This window comes from Cherax quadricarinatus, chromosome 29 (assembly GCF_038502225.1).
Source record: "Cherax quadricarinatus isolate ZL_2023a chromosome 29, ASM3850222v1, whole genome shotgun sequence".
Lineage (NCBI taxonomy): Eukaryota > Metazoa > Arthropoda > Malacostraca > Decapoda > Parastacidae > Cherax > Cherax quadricarinatus.
Genome location: NC_091320.1, coordinates 16934052 through 16956803, shown reverse-complemented (window position 1 = coordinate 16956803; position 22752 = coordinate 16934052). Strand labels below are relative to the sequence as shown.

General features: G+C 38.3%; 1 protein-coding gene across 4 annotated transcripts in view; it reads right to left on the bottom strand.

Annotated features, from left to right (window-relative positions):
- Positions 1-22752, bottom strand: part of Maf1 (repressor of RNA polymerase III transcription Maf1) — a 259357-nt gene that overhangs the window by 118772 nt on the left and 117833 nt on the right. For all 4 annotated transcript variants that reach the window (XM_070089627.1, XM_070089625.1, XM_070089626.1 and 1 more), the window contains exon 3: positions 6874-7009. In XM_070089627.1, coding sequence (XP_069945728.1) covers positions 6874-7009 — 136 coding nt within the window. The remainder of the gene's footprint in view (positions 1-6873; positions 7010-22752) is intronic.

The window sequence follows — 22752 nt, the reverse complement described above, 5'->3', positions numbered from 1 at the left end:
ACACAAATTCACGTTAACCTCTTTTTCTGTGTACAATGTAACACTTCAGTTACGGCTACAGGTTATCTCGTTTAATATTTTTGTTAATTCTAAGACCTAAGTCTTATACGTCTTCGTGCCACTTTCAGCAACACTGGTATAGCTACTGGGTGTCATGATTGCTTGCCAGATACAAGATATAGTAATTAAAATATCATAACACAATTGACAAACACAGCTGCCTTGTAGGAGAGAAAGACTGAACACGTATGAGTTAGGAATGCTGGGATGGTGGGGTGGTGTCGGGGAGTGGTAGGGGATGGTGTCGGGGAGTGGTAGGGGATGGTGGGTTGGTGTCGGGGAGTGGTAGGGAAGGGCTCCCTGGCTGCTCTACAACAAGGTGGCTGCTTGAGCAAGAGAATTTTTTTTCCTTCCCACAAACTGAGCCATGTTAAATTAATTATACAATGTGTTACATAAAACTGTGCAGCAATTCTTCAATGGCGTTCTACTGTATTATTATAATAATGATAGAGCTTCAGTTCCCTAAATTAATAATAACAATAATAATAATAATAATAAAATAATAAAAATAATAATATAATACTACTAATAATAAATTATTATAACAAAAGAGCTTAGTTCCCTAAATTAATAAAAATTACTATTATAAATGATAGAGCTTCAGCTCCCTAAATTAATAATAATAATAATAATAATGCATAATACATATGTAATAATAATTCAGATTGCTTCTGCTAGCTGGCACAGCTGCTAAGCAGTAAACATGTTTACATCCCTGTGGGGGCAGTTCTCTTGTGCTTGTTCGCATTTTTTTTTACAGTCATTTGGCCAAATTTCTTTTTTCTAACCATGGTTCCTAGTGATCTACTGCAGTTAGCCTCAAAAATACTCCATTTTCTCTTACAGTAAGAACATGGGAAGATACTATGGTCAAATTGTGACAGAAATGGCTGACACTTCTGCTGCTGCTGTCTCTTCCACCATACTATGGCCTATTTTATTCATTCTAGAGTATATAACATGTTTCTGTGCTAATTATATTGTTTATTATGTCATACTAGATGAATTGTGATAGATAAATAAGCCATACAATTGATAATAGCATCATATTCAAGTATTTTTTCTCGTCTCTCCAGAGTGCAGGAACGAACTAATGGCTTTTCAATTAATTTAAATGAGGAAAATTAATTTGATATACGAGTAAATTGAGTTAGGAGCTAGCTCCTGGAATGGATTAAACTCGTAAGTCAAGGTTCCACTGTATTAAGAAATGCATATAAAAGTAAAGTTTATATTGAAAATAATTTTGCAAGATTTACTGTCATCTTTCATATTCACGATACAAAGAGAAAACCAGTAATCCTGCCAGAGTGCAAAACATGTACGAGGTTTCCATTTTAAACGCTTGTGAAAGGATGCTTGCACAAGATCTGGGCAAGGCTTAACCCTTTCAATGTCTAAGGCCAAAATCTGAAGTGGTGCTCGAGTGTCCAAGAAATTTTGAAAAAGAAAAAAATTATTTTTTCTTACAGAATTAAAGAGTATATTTTTGTGAAGGTAATAAGACAAAAAAAAAAATTCTGATCAGTACTTACCGAGATACAGTGCCGAGAAGTTTACCCAAAATGACTGGGTGGCGGCAACATCGACGATTTCCATATATGCGCATTACTTCAACGTTTTTTGTAGTTTTTTCTTTTCTTTCCTAATTTTTTTCTTTTCCTACTAACATTTGGGGCCTGAGAGGCCAATACTGTATATAATGTATATATATAAACTCACTGTATTGAACACAATAACCACACTAAAGTTATTATATTATTGTTCACCACTTTTGTTTATTACAATAAACATGCACAAATCTTGTATAATACTAATATTCTATCATATATTTACATATTTACAATCACTGGACATGGTTTTAGAACTGCTGGAGCTTGTGGAACTCCTTGAAACAAGGCACCATAAACAGAGGTACCTTACATTCCTCGCACATAAACCGAGAGTCATTGTGTCTTTGTTGCCGTCGTTTTGTTTGTGCACAGACAATGCATCTCTTCTGAGCAAATTTCTTCTGAGTTGAAGGAAGCTGCATTATGAAATGGTCACCTTCCCTCCTCAAACGCTTGGGTATATTCTGAGGAATTCGAGGACCATGTTATATAGCAGGTGTTGTTACCTGGTACTTCATTACGAGTTGTCTGACAACAGACAAACAACAGACCACCATACGGTGGTCTGTTGTCAGTCTTTATTTGGTACATATTATATGCACTGAACATTGAAATGTCCATGAGATGGAAGAAAAGTTTCATGTACCACTTGTAACTCTTACAAACACAATCAACAAAGCCAATCTGCATCTCACATTTGTCAACCAAGCGCATGTTTTGTGTATAATCAATCACTGTCACTGGTTTTCGAATATGTTCAATAGTCACTCGATCAACTTTGTCACTGTTTTGCATTTCGTTACGGTGAATGGTTGTCAACAATGTGACATCTCGTTTGTCATGCCACCGTAATGCCATGATGTCATTGGCAGTAAACACCTGCACGTCATCACCATGAGCACCTGTGTTGAACCTGGGCATATGTTTACGATTAGAACACACTGTGCCATACACATCTGTCTTGTTCACTCGCAAGAAATCACTGAGTAAAGGGCTTGTGTACCAGTTATCGGTATATAATGCATGCCCCTTACCAAGATAAGGTGCCATAATGCTTCTCACTACGTCACCTGAGATACCCAATAACATCCTGGTATCTTTCAATGTTTTACATCCAGTGTATACAACAATATCCAACACCAGGCCACTGTCACAGTCACAGAGTACAAACAGTTTTATACCAAAGCGTTTCCTCTTGCTCGGTATATACTGCTTGAATGACAGCCTACATTTGAACAAAATCAAAGACTCGTCAATTACAAGATTCTTGAATGGATAAAAGTACATGTTGAACTTTTGTTTGAGATACATAAAAACAGTATGCTTTTATATTATGCTTATGGACATGAGGCATAAGCATTATTGTTGCAAAAAGCAAATACATTTCTGCAACAGTCGTCTCTTTCCACCGGTGTAGTCTTGACTGTGGTGATATGATCGTATTTGCCATGGTGTACTCAAAATACTTGTTACTTTCCCTGACAATAGTTTCCATCAAGAGCTGGTCAAAGAATATTTAAAAAAATTCCAGTTCATTGGCTGTGGTTCCAAGGGGACAAGTAGGTAGAATTCCACTTTGAGAGTCATCAAAGTGGTGGGGCTTGGGAACAAAATTGGGATTTTGCTGCCAATCCCAGATACGGTTTGCTGGTGGATACTGGACATCATAGGCTGGTTGTGCGGGTAGTTGTGATTGTGGTGGGCTGGTGGCTGACGCTCCACTTTGTCCTTGAACTGAGGAGTCAGCAGCATGGGTCCCAGCCTGGGCTGGTGAGTCACGCATGGCCGTGGCACTACCATCACCACTACCACCATCTACTGATGCCTGTGGTCTATTCATGCCAAGTGTAGCCGCATCATCCACACTTTCACTGTCAATTCCTGGTGTAGGGCCACGGGATGTACTCCGGGATGTACTCCATCCCCTGGGCACTGCATAGGGTACACTACCCGAGCACATGCGGCGGCGTACATACCAACGCTTCAATGGTGAATATGATTCCTCACTGTCACTACTCGAATGATCGTCAAGAGCAATAAAATCACAATCCACGTCACTATCATCATCATTACTGAAGTCAGAGGCCTGGCCACGCGAAAATAATAGTTTTCTCTTGCAATGAGTTACAACTGACCATGCCTGAGGAGTGCCCACACCAGAGGTAGAAGGTTGAGGATCATCAGGGTTTTCTGCGCTATTATCGATATCCTGGTCATTCCTTTCGGTCACTAACTGATCAAAGCCATAGAATTCGTCTTCATTTCCACTTCCATCAGTGTCAGAACTATCAGATAGGAAGAGGAGAGTCCCAATTTTCCTTGGAGTGAGAGCTGCCTTGCGACAAGGCATGGTGAACAAAGGTAACTGAGCCGGCGTTCCCACAATGCTATGCGAGCGCCTACAATTTTTGTTTACGGCGCACACCCACCACGCAGACCCCACTCTAGCATTTTCGCACTAAATTTGACGTCGCTAGAATTTTGTCGTAGATCTACGGTTTGGACACTGAACGTGAAGCCGTAGATCTACGGGACGGACCCTGAAAGGGTTAAAACAGTGACTTTGCAGTGTATTTTCGTATGGTATTTATGGTTGTACAGTGGACCCCCAAGTTTCGTGATTAATCCATTCCAGAGAGCCTGCCGAAAGTCGAAATTCTCGAAACTCGAAACCATTTTCTCCATAGGAAATAATGGAAATAAAATTAATCCGTTCCAGACACCCAAAATTATTAAAATAAAATATTTTTTTTCAAATTAAATAACGATTTACATACTGAAAACAATCAGAAATTGAGTACATGCATATAAAAAATAATAACAACATTACACTTACCTTTACTGAAGACTTCTGGGTGGATGGAAGATGGTAGGAGGGGATAGGAGGAAGGTGTATACTATTGACTACTGTTTGGAAGGAGAATCTCATTCCATTACCACTTCAGGTAGCAAGTCCTTTTCTGGGGTTACTTCCCTTCTTCTTTTAATGCCACTGGGAACAACTTTAGAGTCACTGGACCCCTGTCGCACAAAATATCTGTCCAGAGAGGTCTGTTTCTGGCATTTCTTTATGATTTGCCTGAAGTGGGACAAGGTTTTGTCACTGAACATGTTGCAGATATGGCTTGTTTCAGCTTGGTCAGGGTGATACTTTTCAACAAAACTTTGCAACTCATTCCACTTTGAACACATGTCCTTAATCACCGAAGAAGGCACCTCCTTCACTCTCTTTTCCTCCTCCTCTGAAGCAAGTTCCTCAGCTGTGGTCTGATGCTGTTCCATTTGAGGCTATTGCAGTTCGTCAGTGGTTAGCTCTTCCCTGTGGTCCTCCACCAACTCTTCCACATCCCTGTCACTCACCTCCAACCCCATGGACTTGCCCAATGCCACAACACCTTCCACAACAGGCAGAGGGTCGACAGGGTCAGGGTCTGCCTCAAACCCTTCAAAATCCCTCTGGATCGTGTTCTTCGCTTTCTTTACCAAAGGGCTTGCACTAGCTTTATTTGGGCACATGGTGACTTATTTAGCAGTTGCAATCACAGAAACCAATGGATTATTACGAATGAACCCGCGGGGTGATGGTCACGTGTTGGTAAACAATGGCACACCGAGCGTGAATGGCGTGGGAGACTGGCTTTGTGTGCACGGTGATGGGCAGACGGGTACCAGACGGTCGCCGAATCATGAAACTCGAGGCCAAATTTTGCTGAAAAAACTTGCCGAAAGTCAGATTTCACGAAAGTCGATGCTGCCGAAACTCGAGGGTCCACTGTATTTTAGTTTTCAAGGTCTCATTTTATAGAATGGAAGACATATTACAGAAATTGAGACGATTTTGATTGGTTTCAAAATGAAAAGTACCTTGAAATTGAGCTCAAAGTAGCAGAAATGTTTGATTTTTACCAAAGTTCAAAAGTAAACAAATCATGCCAAATGTCCAATACACGTCAACTGGTGAGTCTAATATTCTTTCACAAGTGCGCTGATATTATTTATACCATTTCTACACCACCTGTACACTAATGCAGTAGTCTGCATAACAGTAAATCTACTATTTTTTGTGAGAATAAAAATTCCAAGTGGAAAGCAAGAGAGATGTAAGAGGGGCGTGAGGACATGACTAATGAACAGAGAAAATGTTATTTTAGTGCCAAGAATGTCTGTCTTGTTTATTCTGGACTTATTTGGAAATTGGCATCTTCTGAAATTCATGTGAAACTGGCAAAATTGCCAATTTCTGACTACTTTATTGGATAGTTGAAATTGGTATATGGGTGGTTTCTTGTATTCATTTGATAGACCAAACAGAGTTCTAGCGAAATAGATACGATTTTTGTCGACTAGTACGTTGGAATTGGCCGAAAATAGGGCTCAAAATGGGCAAAATCGCCGATGCATAAACATCGTCAAGACCGCTAACTTCACGAGAGCATAATTCCGTAAGTTTTCCATCAAATTTCGTACGTTTGGTGTCACTATGATCGGGAAAAGATTATCTATTATTTCATAAGAAAAATCTTTTTTTTTTTTTTTTCCCCGAAAAATTTTCGACCCTGAGAACGAGTTTAGGAGAGTATTTACATAGTAACCTTATTACTGGTTAATAAATAAAATTAGTACCTCTGCTATCTGAAAGTTACTAATAAAATAATGAAACATATTGAAGTTTATGCAGGTGTTGGACAGACATTACTGAAGCATGTACGACTGACAAGAAACTGTGTATTAAAAATGCTAACATTAGCCCAAGTACTGACAAAATCTACATAATTTTTTTTTTAAATAATCATATGTTGAATTTAGTCAATTTTTGTTTTATATGATAGATATAAGATAGCATCACATGCAAAGAAAATCAATTAAACAATATATACTACATGACATGCTACACAATGCTCTGAAATAAGCAACTGTGCAAATTTTTGATAGTTTGAACTGAAAAGCTATTTATGTTTATGGAAAAAATTCTAAGACAGGGTTAAGGAAAGAATACAAAATGAAGGAACCATGGAAAAAAAAATTATATAAAAAAAAGGGAAATAAAATTAACAAATCAGAATGGAAACTAAAGACAAACAAGAAAAAAGAAAAAAAAAATAGACATCATTGGCAATGTTAAGTCAAATGAAAACTGAACTTAAAAATTATGGAACTAATATTAATAAACAGTATAGAAATGACTGAAATGACTTACCAGGATTATAGCTATAAATCTCACATTCTCGAAGGCAGATAGCAGTGTCCAGAGCAGCCCAAAGTGCAGACTCCACAGAAATGAATTCTGAGCGAGCAACTGCCATCATCTGTCGTTCAACTGCATGCATCACCCACTAGCAATTAAAACAAAATCAGATGCTATAAACATTCCGAGATACACAACAGCATAAGAGCATTTGCTATTAGAATATTAATTGTCCACATCCATTTTTTCAAATTTAATGAATAAAATTGGCTTAGTTTATGAAGTTATTTAATGCTGATATACAAGGTATAATCAAACTTTAATTAGTGCATGTATAGTTTACATGGTTTTCTCTCATATACTGTACCAATTTTCAGTCTTTATGTGAGTAAGTGGTGTTCAGTTTCAGATTTTATAATTTCATTAAGAAGCATTAGGCAATAAATATTGTTTTAACCTTAATAAAATGCACAAGAGAGAGAGAGCAATGAGGGAGGACTGTATTTTACATACACCATGCTAACCCTCCAGCCATTAATCATTTTGTAGCTGGCCATGCGTGCATGCATGTACGTACATGTGTACCTGTATGTGATTACCTAGTTGTAGATACACAAGCAAGATCTATGCTTGCAAGACAGACATTTGGTGTAGAGCACATCTTTATTACACTTGATAAAGCTCTACATGTATCCATATGCACAAGCAAGTTGACAGTGTCTCACTTGTATTGTAGCATTTACTTTCACTTTATAAACTTGCAGCAGGTGTACCACTTACTACCTTTTGTATCCCACTCCATTGTTCTATCACTTGTTGTGAAGAAAAATAGTATATTTTTGACAATACTATTGTTTCAGTTTACAACTGATATCTCTTTTTCTCACTGTTAATGGTTTTAAGAGACCTTATATATTTATTACTGTACCTTGATGAGATTCTTTTAACAAAAAATGATAAGCCTTCTCCCTTTCTATTATGTCTTCTCCAAACTGAGCAAATAGCACAATTTGTAAGGCACTAGAGCCACTGAGCTACCTGGTACTTTTAGTCTTTTAATATAAAATGTGGCTAATCAAAATTTCCTGCAATCACTGCCAATTTTCAGCTAGAGTGGAACCTCAAATTTCAAAAATATCGCTTATTGAACTCTCTGAAAATCGACCACTTTTTTCGAACCAACTTTGTCCCTATTATCGAACTGCCTGGTACCGGACCTGTCCGCCTTCTTCAAAGATTAAGGAGATCTGCACCAAGTGGAATGATGTCTGAAAGTTTGTGGAGAAGTATCACCCAGACCAAGCTGAAACAAGCCATCATTACAACAAGTTCAGTAACAAAACCATGTCCCATTTTAGAGGCACCAGAAACAGAGGACTGTAGACAGTTATTTTGTGAGACAGGGGTCCAGTGACTCTCAAGCTGGTCCTAGTGGCATTAAAATACAGAGAAGGTAAGTAACCCCAGAGAGGGCTTTGATACCTAACCCTTTGACTGTCGCGGCCGTATATATACATCTTATGAGATACTGTGTTTGACGTATATATACAGTGGACCCCCGCATACCGTTGCCATCACATAACGATTAATCCGCATACCACTTGCTTTAATCGCAAAAATTTTGCCTCGCATACCGCTTAAAAACCCGCTCACCGATGTTCGTCCGAGACGCGTCCAAAGTGCGCCCTCAGCCAGCCTCACATGTGCCGCCGGTGGCATTGTTTACCAGCCAGCCTCCGCGGTAACATCCAAGCATACAATCGGAATATTTCGTATTATTACAGTGTTTTCGGTGCTTTTTCTGGAAAAAAGTGACCATGGGCCCCAAGAAAGCTTCTAGTGCCAACCCTACAGCAATAAGGGTGAGAATTCCAATAGAGATGAAGAAAGAGATCATTGATAAGTATGAAAGTGGAGTGCGTATCGCCGACCTGGCCAGGTTGTACAAGAAATCCCAATCAACCATCGCTACTATTGTGGGCACCAGAAAGGCAATCAAGGAAGCTGTTCTTGCCAAAGGTTTAACTGTGTTTTCGAAACAAAGATCGCAAGTGATGGAAGATGTTGAGAGACTCTTATTGGTGTGGATAAATGAAAAACAGCTAGCAGGAGATAGCGTCTCTCAAGTGATCATAAGTGAAAAGGCTAGGAAGTTGCATGAGGATTTAATTAAAAAAAATGCCTGCAACTAGTGCTGATGTGAGTGAATTTAAGGCCAGCAAAGGTTGGTTTGAGAGATTTAAGAAGCGTAGTGGCATACATAGTGTGATAAGGCATGGTGAGGCTGCCAGTTCGGACCACAAAGCGGCTGAAAAATATGTACATGAATTCAAGGAGTACATAGAGGCTGAAGGACTGAAACCTGAACAAGTGTTTAATTGTGATGAAACAGGCCTGTTTTGGAAGAAAATGCCAAGCAGGACCTACATTACTCAGGAGGAAAAGGCACTCCCAGGACATAAGCCTATGAAAGACAGGCTTACTTTGTTGATGTGTTCCAATGCTACTGGTGATTGCAAAGTTAAGCCTTTATTAGTGTATCACTCTGAAACTCCCAGAGCGTTCAGGCAAAAGAATGTCCTCAAGGAGAATTTGTGTGGAGGGCAAACAGTAAGGCATGGGTCACTAGGGACTTTTTCTATGACTGGTTACACCATGCATTTGCCCCCAATGTGAAAGATTACCTAACTGAAAAGAAATTAGAACTTAAGTGCCTCCTGGTGTTAGACAATGCCCCTGGTCATCCTACAGACGTGGCAGAGCGACTTTATGGGGACATGAAATTCATTAACATCAAGTTTTTGCCTCCTAATACCACTCCTCTCCTGCAGCCCATGGACCAGCAGGTTATTGCAAACTTCAAAAAACTGTACACAAAAGCTCTGTTTGAAAGGTGCTTTGTAGTGACCTCAGAAACTCAACTGACTCTAAGAGAGTTTTGGAGAGAGCACTTTAATATCCTCAATTGTGTAAACCTTATAGGTAAGGCTTGGGAGGGAGTGACTAAAGACCTTGAACTCTGCTTGGAAGAAACTGTGGCCAGAATGTGTAGACAAAAGGGATTTTGAAGGGTTTGAGGCTAACCCTGAGAGGATTATGCCAGTTGAGGAATCCATTGTGGCATTGGGAAAGTCCTTGGGGTTGGAGGTTAGTGGGGAGGATGTGGAAGAGTTGGTGGAGGAGGACAATGAAGAACTAACCACTGATGAGCTGATAGATCAACTTCAACAGCAAGAGGCCAGACCTGAGGAAACTGGTTCAGAGGAGGGGAGAGTGAAATTGAAGAAGTTGCCTACTACAAAGATTAAGGAAATGTGTGCAAAGTGGCTTGAAGTGCAAACCTTTTTTTGATGAAAATCACCCTCACACAGCTATTGCAAGCCGTGTTGGCAACCTGTACACTGACAATGTTGTGAAACACTTTAGGGAAGTCATAAAGGAACGAGAGGTACAGGCCACTATGGACAGATATGTTGTGCGAAAGAAGTCCAGTGACTCTGAAGCTGGTCCTAGTGGCATTAAAAGAAGAAGGGAAGTAACCCCAGAAAAGGACTCGACACCTCAAGTCTTAATGGAAGGGGATTCCCCTTCTAAACACTAACACTCTCTCTCCCCTCCTCCCATCCCATCAATCATCACCAGATCTTCAATAAAAGTAAGTGTCATGTAAGTGTGCATGCCTTTTTCAGTTTGTGTGTATTAAAATTAACATTTCATGTGGTAAAAATTTTTTTTTTCATACTTTTGGGTGTCTTGCACGGATTAATTTGATTTCCATTATTTCTTATGGGGAAAATTCATTCACATACCGATTATTTCGCATACCAATGACCCCTCTTGCATGGATTAAAATCGGTATGCGGGGGTCCACTGTACTCATAAATTCTAGCGGCTTCAAATCAAGCAGGAGAAAGCTGGTAGGCCCACATGCGAGAGAATGGGTCTGTGTGGTCAGTGTGCACCATATAAAAAAATCCTGAAGCACGCAGTGCCTAATGAGAAAAAAAAAAACTCCGACAGTTTTTTTTAATTAAAATGCCGACTTTGTGGTCTATTTTCGTATAGTATTTATGGTTGTATTCTCGTTTTCTTGCTCTCATGTGATAGAATGGAAAACATATTATAGAAATAGAGGTGATTTTGATTGATTTTACTATAAAAAGAACCTGGGAATGGAGCTCAAAGTAAGGGAAATGTTTGATTTTTGCCAATGTTCAAAAGTAAACAAATGATGTCATTGTCCAATAAATGTCCAACTAGCCATTCTAATATGCAGTCATGAATGGGTTGATATTATTTATACAAATATTACAGTATTGCAGTAGTCTGCATAATAGTAAGTCTTCTATTTTTTGTTTGAATAAAAATTCAAAATAGAAAGCAAGAGTAATATCAGAGGGGCCTGGAGACATGACTGATGAACAAAGAAAATGTTATTTTAGAGCCAGGAATGTCTGCATTGTTCATTCTAGATCTTATTTTGAAATTGTCATATTTTTTAATTTTCGTGAAATTGGCCAAATTGCAAATTTCTGACCACATTATTGGGTAGTTGAAATCAGTAAATGGGCAGTTTCTTGTACTCAATCGATAGAAAAAATGGAGTTCTAAAGAAATAGCTACGAGTTTGGCCGACTGGAACAACGGAATTAGCTGAAAATAGGGCTCAGAGTGGGCGAAATCACCGATTTGTAAATATCGCCGAGGTCACTAACTTCGCGAGAGCATAATTCCGTCAGTTTTCCATCAAATTTCGTATTTTTGGTGTCATTACAATCGGGAAAAGATTCTCTATCATTTCATTAGAAAAAATAATTTTTTTTTTTTTTAAATTTTGCGACACCAGGAGACACCTCAGGATTGGGGGTTGCGACAGTCAAGGGGTTAAAGTCCTTATGGAGGGGGAGCCCTCTCTCCTTCTCCCTATCTTCCAGATGAGTAAAAATGTTATTTTATATGTTCATTTCAATTTATTAATACATAATTGCACACTATTTGTTGTATGTAAAACTATAATAAATCTCTATAAAATGTGTTTTTTTTTTTTGTGAATATTTTTGGGTTTCTGGAACGGATTAATTATATTTCCATTATTTCTTATGGGTAATATTGCTTCGCTTTTCAAACTTTTCGAATTTAGAACTAGCTCCTGGAACGGATTAAGTTTGAAATTTGAGGTTCCACTGTACAGTAGGGCCCCGCTTTACGGCGTTTTGCCTTGCGGTGTTCCGCTAATACGGCGATGTCAAATTATGACCAAAATTTGCTATACGGCAAGCGGTCTTTCAATTACGGTGCGCCCCACCCGGTTTGTTTACATTCTCCATGACCACATCGATTATGTCAAAAAACTTTCCAAAATTTCAAATCTTTTAAAGTTACTGCGCATTTTATATGTACAGTGGACCCTCGACATTCGATACTAATCCGTTCCTGAGAGCTATCGAATGTCGAAAATATCGAAAGTCGAATTAATTTTCCCCATAAGAAATAATGGAAATCAAATTAATCCGTGCAAGACACCTAAAAGTATGAAAAAAAAAAAATTACCACATGAAATATTAAGTTTAATGCAATAGAATAATTACAATAACAACAATAGAATAATAACAATAGAATAATTGACACTTACCTTTAATGAAGAGCTGGTGATGATTGATGGGATGGGAGGAGGGGAGAGTGTCGAATTTGTTACTGTTTAGAAGGGGAACCCCTTCCATTAGGACTTGAGGTAGCAATTCCTTTTCCGGGGTTACTTACCTTCTTTTAATGCCACTAGGACCAGCTTGAGAGTCACTGAACCTCTGTCGCTGTTCCTTTAAGATTTGTCTAAAATGGGCCATAACATTGTCATTGTATTAGTCACCAGCATGGCCTGCAATAGCTGTGTTGGGGTGATTTTCATCCATAAAGGTTTGCAGTTCAACCCACTTTGCATACATTTTCTTAATTTTTGAAGTAGGCACAATGGAGTCCACAACTGGCATAGGTTTCTCAGGGTTAACCCCAAACCCTTCAAAATCTTTCTTAATTTCCTTACTAATTCTCACTCTTTTTACCACAGGGTTGGCACTAGAAGCTTTCTTGGGGCCCATGGTGACTTATTTTGCAGAAACAACCACCAAAAACAGTGATAATATGGATAATATGGAATGTACCTAATGTATCCTTAGATGCGCACACACTGGCTGGCTTGTAAACACTGGCACACACGGGGCAGTTCAGGCCACATGTGGACACGTCTTGTACGAATCATATCGAATGTCGGGTTTTTCATCGAATGTCGAGGCAAAATTTTTGCGTTAAAATGCATCGAATGTCGGATTTATCGAATGTCGATGCCATCGAATGTTGGGGGTCCACTGTACTTTGACAATTATACTTATGTGTACCTGTACCTAAATATACTTACACACTGTGCTGTGTGCAGAAACACATTAAAATTGCTAAGTCTCTTTCTACTCATGACGCCAATACTACGTAATAATAATCACTCCAGGGCACACTAAATGTCTTATTTTACATTAATATAGGCATTTTCATTAACCCATCTATGATATTTTCCTCAAAATTATATATGAAACCCGTTACATAGCATATAAACATGATACATACACTCATAGAATAAAAATTGACGTAAATATGAGATTTGTTTACAAAGCAGCTGTGTAGGTAGTGTCGGAAGAATTACGTTTTCTCTAGTCAAACTGGGGGATAACTGTAGAAAAATAGTCTTTTCGTATGCCTTTACTTTATATATAGCAATTCACGACCCTTGTGGGTTTAGTGCTTTTTATAATAATAATAATAATAATAATAATAATAATAATAATAATAATAATAATAATAATAATAAATAATAATATCTTCATTCACTCTAAAAATGTTGTGTTGCTGTTTGTTTATTCTGTACTAACTTGTACAACTTGTACACAATGTAAGAGTATTTGTATTGCGAGGTAATTATTATTATGATAAAAAAATATTGAAGTCAATGTTTTACAAACTCTTACAAATGTACGTGAATGAACTAAAAGTAGACACATATTAACATGCATTTATTTCGCCTGACCAAGTGATCGTCCACTACCTGTTCAGTTTGTATTCTTACATTGTCTCAACTCTGTATCTCGTTCACTCTCTTGTTTACTCTTTCGTGAACTACTTGGCTCTCATTGACGATGGCGTCTAAGGTTAGCTGTGATAAAAAGAGGAGTCATAAGCCTCTTGCTTTAAGTGCCAAGTTAGAGGATGTTGGTGTGCCATTCTGATTTTATTCAATAAACATCCTGCAACTCACCTCTCACATAATATTTTAAGGAACTAATAAGTGTACTCTGTGTGTATCTTACCTTTTATTGTATTTTTAATGCCTATTTCTATTGCTAACTTAATATAAGTTAGTGTAAACTTGTTGTCTGGCATTTATTGCATATTTTATATGTGCTCTGATAATAATACTTGTGGACCTGTGTGGTAGCCGGGTGGAGGGACAACATTACGTTTTCTCTACTCAGCCATCAGAGAAAACGTGTATGAATCTGCGTTTGGCCCAGCCACTCCCACACTCCGCTTTTGTTTACAATTTTCGGCACGAATTATTAATTACGTCTCCTTTCATTTATGATGGCATCTAAAGGTAATTGTTAGAAATTATTAAATTCAGTGAACAAGGTATGTCAATGTTAATAATATGGCTCTGGGCCATGGTGTAGGTAGCAGGTAGGTGTAGCTCAGGCGGGCTACACCTACCGGCTACCTACACTGACTTCCTACAAATAAATACTACTCACCTCTCTTCCTATATTAAGACTACACATATTTTAAGGTAAATAATGAGTGTACTGTATATGTATTTTACCTCTCTGGGATGTTTTAAATACCTTATATTTAGTATGAGATGGGGAGCCAGGGCTACCTACACCTGGGCTACCTACACCTGGGCTACCTACACCTGGGCTACCTGTACCTGACTTCCTACAAATAAGTACTACTCACCTCTCTCCCTACATTAAGATTACAAGTACTTTAAGATAAGTAATAAATGTTCTGTGAATGTATTTTACTTTGTGTTTTTAATACCTAGTTCTGTTACTAACTTAATATAATTTAATATAAACTTGTTGTCTGGCATTTACATGCATCTATAAATGGAAAAAATGGCGTTCTGCCTTCCGGCGATGTCTGCTTTCTGCCGACAGCCTGGAACCTAACCCGCCGTATAAGTAGGGCCCTACTGTATCTTAAAACTTTCTTATTACTAATAGGTTTGTAGCCATCATAAGAAATATAAGAACATAAGAAAGAAAGAACACTGTAACAGGCCTACTGACACATGCAGAGCAGGTCCATGTCCCCCTCCCCCCCGGATTAGCCCAATGACCCACCCAGTCTGGTCACCTCCACTCAAGGAAAGAGCACGGCACCAGACCCGGTAGCACAAGCTAGTCAGGTACAACTCACACCCACCCACACCCACTCATGCATAATACAGAATATTATTACAACCATGATGAAGTACACAGGAATGAACTACAGTCACACTAGCTATAATAAAAACTAAGTCACATTCCAAATCATATCCACATCTAAGTCGTAGGCTATAAGTCCATGTCAATTTTAATTAAGAAAGGGGAAATCTCCACACTGTTTATGCAGAAATATGTGTTGTTGGTTCTCAATTGGGCTCACAGGCTGCTTAAATTACACAACCAATTTTCCAAGTGTTGTAATCTCACTGATTTGACGTGGTTCCTCATTATCTCTGCAGGTTTTTGATGTTTATTCTTTTTCATCTCAGAAAAAACAATAACGCTCTCAATTGCTGGCAGTTACCTTCGGCAGCCATCATGAATTTACGGTTGACTTTTGAAGACGAGCTACTAAAAATACCTATGTGGATGATGACCAACTATACACTACTTACACTATACCACTCTCTGCCATTACCTCACCTATGGTACAGTGATACCTCGCATATCCAGCCTGCCATTATCCGAACCTCGCCAATATCTGAACAGGCCCTGGGAAAGAGCAAAATTCTAAAATTACCGAAAAATCCGGACAGCCGTTTGGATATGGCAGAAGGCTGAATCAAACTTGGCACGCACCGGTTGGCCACTAGGAGCCGCGGTCTTCACCACCCTCTATGTTATCAAGAAGGCTCGTCATAAGATTATGGCCTAAACAAGCGAGTTTCCTGCCGCCTCAAAAACTGGAAAAAGTGCCGAAAGAAAAGTAATGGCGAAGCCACAGAGCTTGAAACTTGATCAGTGTGTGATGAAGTGGTACCTACAGCAACGTGGTAGTGTTATGATGGTTCGTGAGCTGACATGCAGGACTGGCTAGTGTGTGATGAAGACGACCCTGGTGTGCAATCTCTGATGGATACAGAGATTCAAAGTTTATTCTCTATAAGAATTACAATGCTGAGTTTACAGAATTTGATTATTGTGTGGTTTACATGTAGTAAAATAATAATTACAGAGTGTACCACTAGAACACCTAGCATGGCTAGGCATTTCGGGCAGACTTAAATTAAATCTTAAGTTTAAAATATTACAAAATTATGAGGTAAGTTGGTATTATGGCTAAGTGACTAAATACTAGTTTGTGAGTTTAGCAATGTGAATGCTTTTGTTTTGGCACTATACATAGTTTCAGTATTGGAGTATCACAGGCCAACTTATGACTAGTTAAGATTCATTATTTTGAGATTGAGATTGATATTTCTGTTTATGGTCAAATGGGTGAGTGAGTGTAAGTGTTAACCACCAGGTGGTATTCGTGTAATTAGTTGACAGGGTGTATCAGGGAGATTAGATGTTTTCTGATGGTAGTTTTGAAGGTGATGAATGTGTCTGCAGTTTTAGAATTTTCAGGTAAGGTTTAGTCTGATACGGGGAATGTCATAGAGATGTTTGTGTCTGGTGTTGTGCCTGTGGGTTCTGTCGCAACTATCAAGAAAGTGTTTTAGGTCAAGGTTAATATTGGAATTTAAGGTCCAGTAGATGTAGATTGCACAGTAGTAAGTGTGGATGTACTGAACAGGGAGTAAGTTTAGATCTATGAAGAGTGGGGGGGTGTGTTGCCAGGGATGGGATTTAGTGATTATTCTTAGTGATTATTCTTACTGCGGCTTTTTGTTGGGTTATTATTGGCTTTAGGTGTGTTGCTGCAGTTGAACCCCAAGCACAGATAGCATAGGTGAGGTATGGATATATAAGTGAATGGTATAGTGTGAGAAGGGCAGATTGCAGAATCAGTATTGCACCTGGAATATTCCATAAGTGATGACGACAACGATGACCCAATGCCTCCAAGACCAAAAACTTCAGCAGTAAGGACAGGTGTCGAAATGCTTTCGAGTATTTTGAACATCTACTGTCCACATTCCACTTGAAAAGTTATCCAAGAGGCTGTTATTCGAGCCCAGTGTATCTGGTCCCATTGCCAGACAACATTGGACTCGTTTTTAAAACTTACGTCATCGCCGATGGTGATATGACAGGGTACGTATGGCATTGACGGTACAGATGCATAACTTTTTCCCTCATGTATCCGGAAACTCTTTCCAAATCAGTCTCGGCCCATATAGTTCGGATATGAAAGGTATCACTGTATTTGTGCTTGGGGATCTACTACAACTAATCACCCTAATGACCCAACAAAAACCTGTTGTACAGATGATCAATTCCTGTGCCAGACAACACACCCCACTGCTCTTCAAGAGTTTGAATTTACTTAATCCTTTCATTGTCCAGATCCACAATCTGAAACCTGTCCACAGTGTCCAACAATTTAAATAAAAAAAAAAAATTCTTATGAAATTATAGAGAATCTTTTTCTAAGGGTAATAAAACAAAAAGTACAAAATTTGATGGAAAAATGACAGTCTTTCTTGAATTTTGCTCTCTCAGAGATATTTATGCATCAGTGATTTTGTCCACTTTGAATCCTATTTTAGGCCAATTACATTGTCCCAGTAGACCAATGCTTCGTTATTTCGGATATGAAAGGTATCACTGTATTTGTGCTTGGGGATCTACTACAACTAATCACCCTAATGACCCAACAAAAACCTGTTGTACAGATGATCAATTCCTGTGCCAGACAACACACCCCACTGCTCTTCAAGAGTTTGAATTTACTTAATCCTTTCATTGTCCAGATCCACAATCTGAAACCTGTCCACAGTGTCCAACAATTTAAATAAAAAAAAAAAATTCTTATGAAATTATAGAGAATCTTTTTCTAAGGGTAATAAAACAAAAAGTACAAAATTTGATGGAAAAATGACAGTCTTTCTTGAATTTTGCTCTCTCAGAGATATTTATGCATCAGTGATTTTGTCCACTTTGAATCCTATTTTAGGCCAATTACATTGTCCCAGTAGACCAATGCTTCGTTATTTCACTAACATATCTTCCATTTTATCAACTAGGCACAAGAAACTGCCCGATGAACTGTTTAACCCGTAAACGGTCCAAACGTATATACAGGTCCGCCATCACAAATCCGGCAATCAGTTATTCGGTTCCTTCAGTTATTCGGCACTAATTTTGGCTAGCATAATTTCAAATTTCCAGGGTCGCCACACCAACCTGCTGGTACTGTTTGGTGGCGCTACTTGCTGCATAAGTTATTCCAATTTCTTTTTCTCCATTTATTGTTTTAACCTGCTTACTTTTAGCTCTAGCCATGGTTCCAATGAATAAAAGAAATGCTTCTCATTATGTAAAGCATCTACACAGTACATTATCCATTAAAGATAAGGTGGCTTTGAAGCCACTGTTGGTTGTCATGAACTCAGTCTCATGAAGCAGGAGAATATGCTTTATTATTACGCTAATATTAACACTACAGCTTATTTGCCTATCACAGTTGATCTGACATAATAAACAATATAAATAACATAAAACATGTTAAATACTCCAGAATGAATAATATTTGGCATAACACCGAGCAGTTCGACAGAGTTATGAAGAGGATATGGTAAAATAATACCATTCTCCTATCCTTGTCTTGGGGGCTTATATTAGAGAAAACAGAGTATAGCACAGGGCTAACTATGATATACACTCGTACTCCACCATAAACATGGAACAAAAAAGTTATTTTCTCTCTATAGATTATCATACCTAGCAGCATATGTGTAGAGAACCTAGGATAACCCCAAAAAAGTCAACATGGCTTATTTTTAGTACTGGCTTGGGTTAGCCATATATGATTTTTGGTAAATATTCGATTCCCAGCCAGGGTAGAAACATTAGGCGTGTTTCTTTACACCTGTTGTCTATGTTTACCCATCAGTAAATGGGTACCTGGGTGTTAGCCGACTAGAGTGGGTGTTATCCTGGGACTCTGACCTAATTTTCTTGAAATACTCAGCATAACAAGTGCCTTTCTATACAGTAGTATGTCACTGATGTCAGCTAGGCCTGTATACCTTGTACATGTACATGTAGTAAATAAAGATATTATATTATTATTATTTTCTCAGTTGTTTGTTGGGTTATCTTATTCAAACTTGGGCAATGTATGATAGAAAGATACTTCTTAACGTACACCAAAAATGAAAAAAATCAGACCATAAATAGCGGAGTTCACTTCTCAGCCATTAGCGGCCACTTAGCGGTATATTTTTGTATGGTTGTTATGGGTATATTCTCATTTTTTCGGTCTCATTTGATAGAATGAAAGATATATTACAGAAATAGATGTGATTTTGATTGCTTTCATGATGAAAAGTACCTTGAAATTGTGCTCACAATAGCGAAAATGTTCTATTCTTTAGCGAAGCTCAAGAGTAAACAAATGACGTCACCGTCCAATACCTGTCTGCCTGCCAGTCCAAATTTCAATACTGAGTCAAGAATGGGTTGACATTATTTATACAATTACAGTATTACAAAAATGCAGTAGTCTGCATAACAGTAAATCATCTATTTTCTTTTTTTTTTGTGAATAAAAATTCCAAATGGTAAGCAAGAGTAATATAAGAGGGGCCTGTAGCCATGACTAATTAACAGAGAAAATGTTATTTTAATGCCAGGAATGTCTGCATTGTTTATTCTGGACCCTATTTTGAAATTGGCATCTGATGAAATTTGTGTTAAATCGGCCAAATTGCCAATTTCTGACCACGTTATTGGGTAGTTGAAATAAGTGAATGGGAGGTTTTTTGTACTCAGTTGACAGACTAGAAGTAAATAAGTTTATTCAGGTATACACAAATACAGTTACATAGATTATCATACATAGCAGTGTATGTATAGAGAACCTGGGATAACCCAGAAAAGTCAAAGTGACTTACTTCCAGTACCTGGCTTGGGCTTGCCATATATGATTTTTGGTAAATATTTTTTTTTCTCGGTTGTTTGTTGGGCTATCTCCTTGAAACTTGGGCAATGTATGATGGAAAGATGCTTCTTAACATACAACAAAAATAAAAAAGACGGACGATAAATAAGGGAGTTCACTTCTTAGCCATTAGCCGCCTCTTTGCAGTATATTTTCGTATGGTTTTTATGGTTGTATTCTCATTTTTTGGACTCATTTGATAGAATGGAAGATATATTACAGAAACAGACGTGATTTTGATTGCTTTCATGACGAAAAGTAGCTTGAAATTGAGCTCAAAGTAGCGGAAATGTTCGATTTTTGCCGATGTTCAATGAACTTTGTGCAAGTCAAGTTGGTTAATTTTATTAAGTGTATTCCAACCTAACCACTCTGTAATTCAGCAAACTCAGTAATGCAGCACACTACAGGTCCCAATGATGCTGGATTTGTGATGGAGGACCTGCATACGTTCTCTCGCATAGTGCCCCAAATTTTTTGAGAAAAAAAAAATAGTTTTTTTTAATAGAAAAAAAGAACATATGGTACCCAAGCATTCCCAATTATTTTAATATGGCGCACAGTGAGTGAGCACACCCATTCTCTCATGTCTAGGCGACTCAGGCTTATCGTGGCAATATTGAATGTATGACAAATAAAACGTATATATACGTTTGGGGCACTAGCGGTAAAAATGTATATGTGTATACGTTTGGACCGTTTACGGGTTAAATTTCTGACCAATAAAGTGGTCAGAAATTGGTAATTTGGCCAATTTCACACATATTTCAAAATATTCCAATTTCAAAACAGGGTCCAGAATAAACACTGCAGACATTCCTGGCACTAAAACAACATTTCCTTTTTTCATTAGTCACATCTCCAGGCCCCTCTTATATTATGCTTGCTTTCCATTTTAAATTTTTATTCAGGAGATGCAACATTCACCCACTGAAAAGCAGGGGCACCACAAGTACACAGAGACAACACAGTAAGTGTCAGGGGCCCAAGACTCTTCAACTGCCTCCCAGCATACATAAGGGGGATTTTACCATTAGATCCTTGGCTGTCTTCCAGAAGGCACTGGACAGGCACTTCAAGACAGTACCTGACCAGCTGGACTGTGGTTCGTACATCGTTTTGCCTGCGGCCAGCAGTAACAGCCTGGTTGATCAGACCCTGATCCACCACGAGGCCTGGTCTCAGACCGAGTGGGGCGGTTGACCCCCAAAACCCTCTCCAGGTACACACACAAAATAGAATATTTACTGTTATGCAGACTACTGCATTATTATAACTGCATAAATAATGTCAACCAATTCCTGACTGCATATCAGACTGGCCAGTGACATTTGTTTACAAGAGCATCAGCAAAAATCGAACATTTCTGCTAGCTTGAGCTCAATTTCAAGGTATTTTCTGTAGTGAAACCAATCAAAATCACCTCTATTTCTGCAATACATCTTCCATTCTATCAAATAAAACCAAAAAAAAACGAGAATCATAAAAACCATATGAAAATACACTGAAAGTCGGTTTTACACTATAAACATGGTCGCAGTTTTTTCTCCTTATATACTGCGTGCTACAGTACAGTTTTTTAATATAGTGCACTCTTACCACAGACCTATTCTCACATATGTAGGCCCAAATTTACCGGTCACAGCTTATGAGTGAGCTGAGCTCATGGTGACCCACAGTGGCTTCAAAGCCACCTTATCTTCCATGGACAATGTACGGTGTATTGTGCTTTACACAACAAGAAGCATTTCTTTTATCAGTTGGAACCATGGCTAGGGCTAAAAGTGAGCAGGTTATAAAAATAAATGGAAAAAGAGAAATTGGAATGACTTATGCAGCAAGTAGTGCCACCAAACAGTAGCTCAGGTTGGTATGGCAACCCTGGAAATTTGAAATTATGCTAGCCGAAATTAGTGCCAGATTACTGATGGAACTGGATTACTGATTGCCGGAATAGTGATGGCTGACCTGTAATTGTATAAATAATACAGAGGACCCTCAGTTAACGATGCCATTGGATAGCGAAAAAATCGGATACTGATACGTTTTTGCATCAAAATACATGTATTGGCTCGGCTATAAATAAAAAACTCAGTTAACCCTTTGAGGGTTTTCATCGTACTAGTACGTCTTACGCGTAGGGGTTTTTGACGTACTAGTACTCATAAATTCTAGCGGCCTCAAATCTAGTGGGAGAAAGCTGGTAGGCCTTCATATGAAAGAATGGGTCTATGTGGTCAGTGTGCACAGTCTAAAAAAAATCCTGCAGCACACAGTGCATAATGAGAAAAAAAAAACTTTGACCATTTTTTTTTAATAAATCAGCGACTTTGCAGTGTATTTTCGTATGGTATTTATTGTTGTATTCTAGTTTTCTTGGTCTCATTTTATAGAATGGAAGACATATTACAGAAATTGAGATGATTTTGACTGGTTTTACAAAGAAAGGTGCCTTGAAATTGAGCTCAAAGTAGCAGAAATGTTCGATTTTTACCAAACTTCAAAAGTAAACAAATTGTGCCAAGCGTG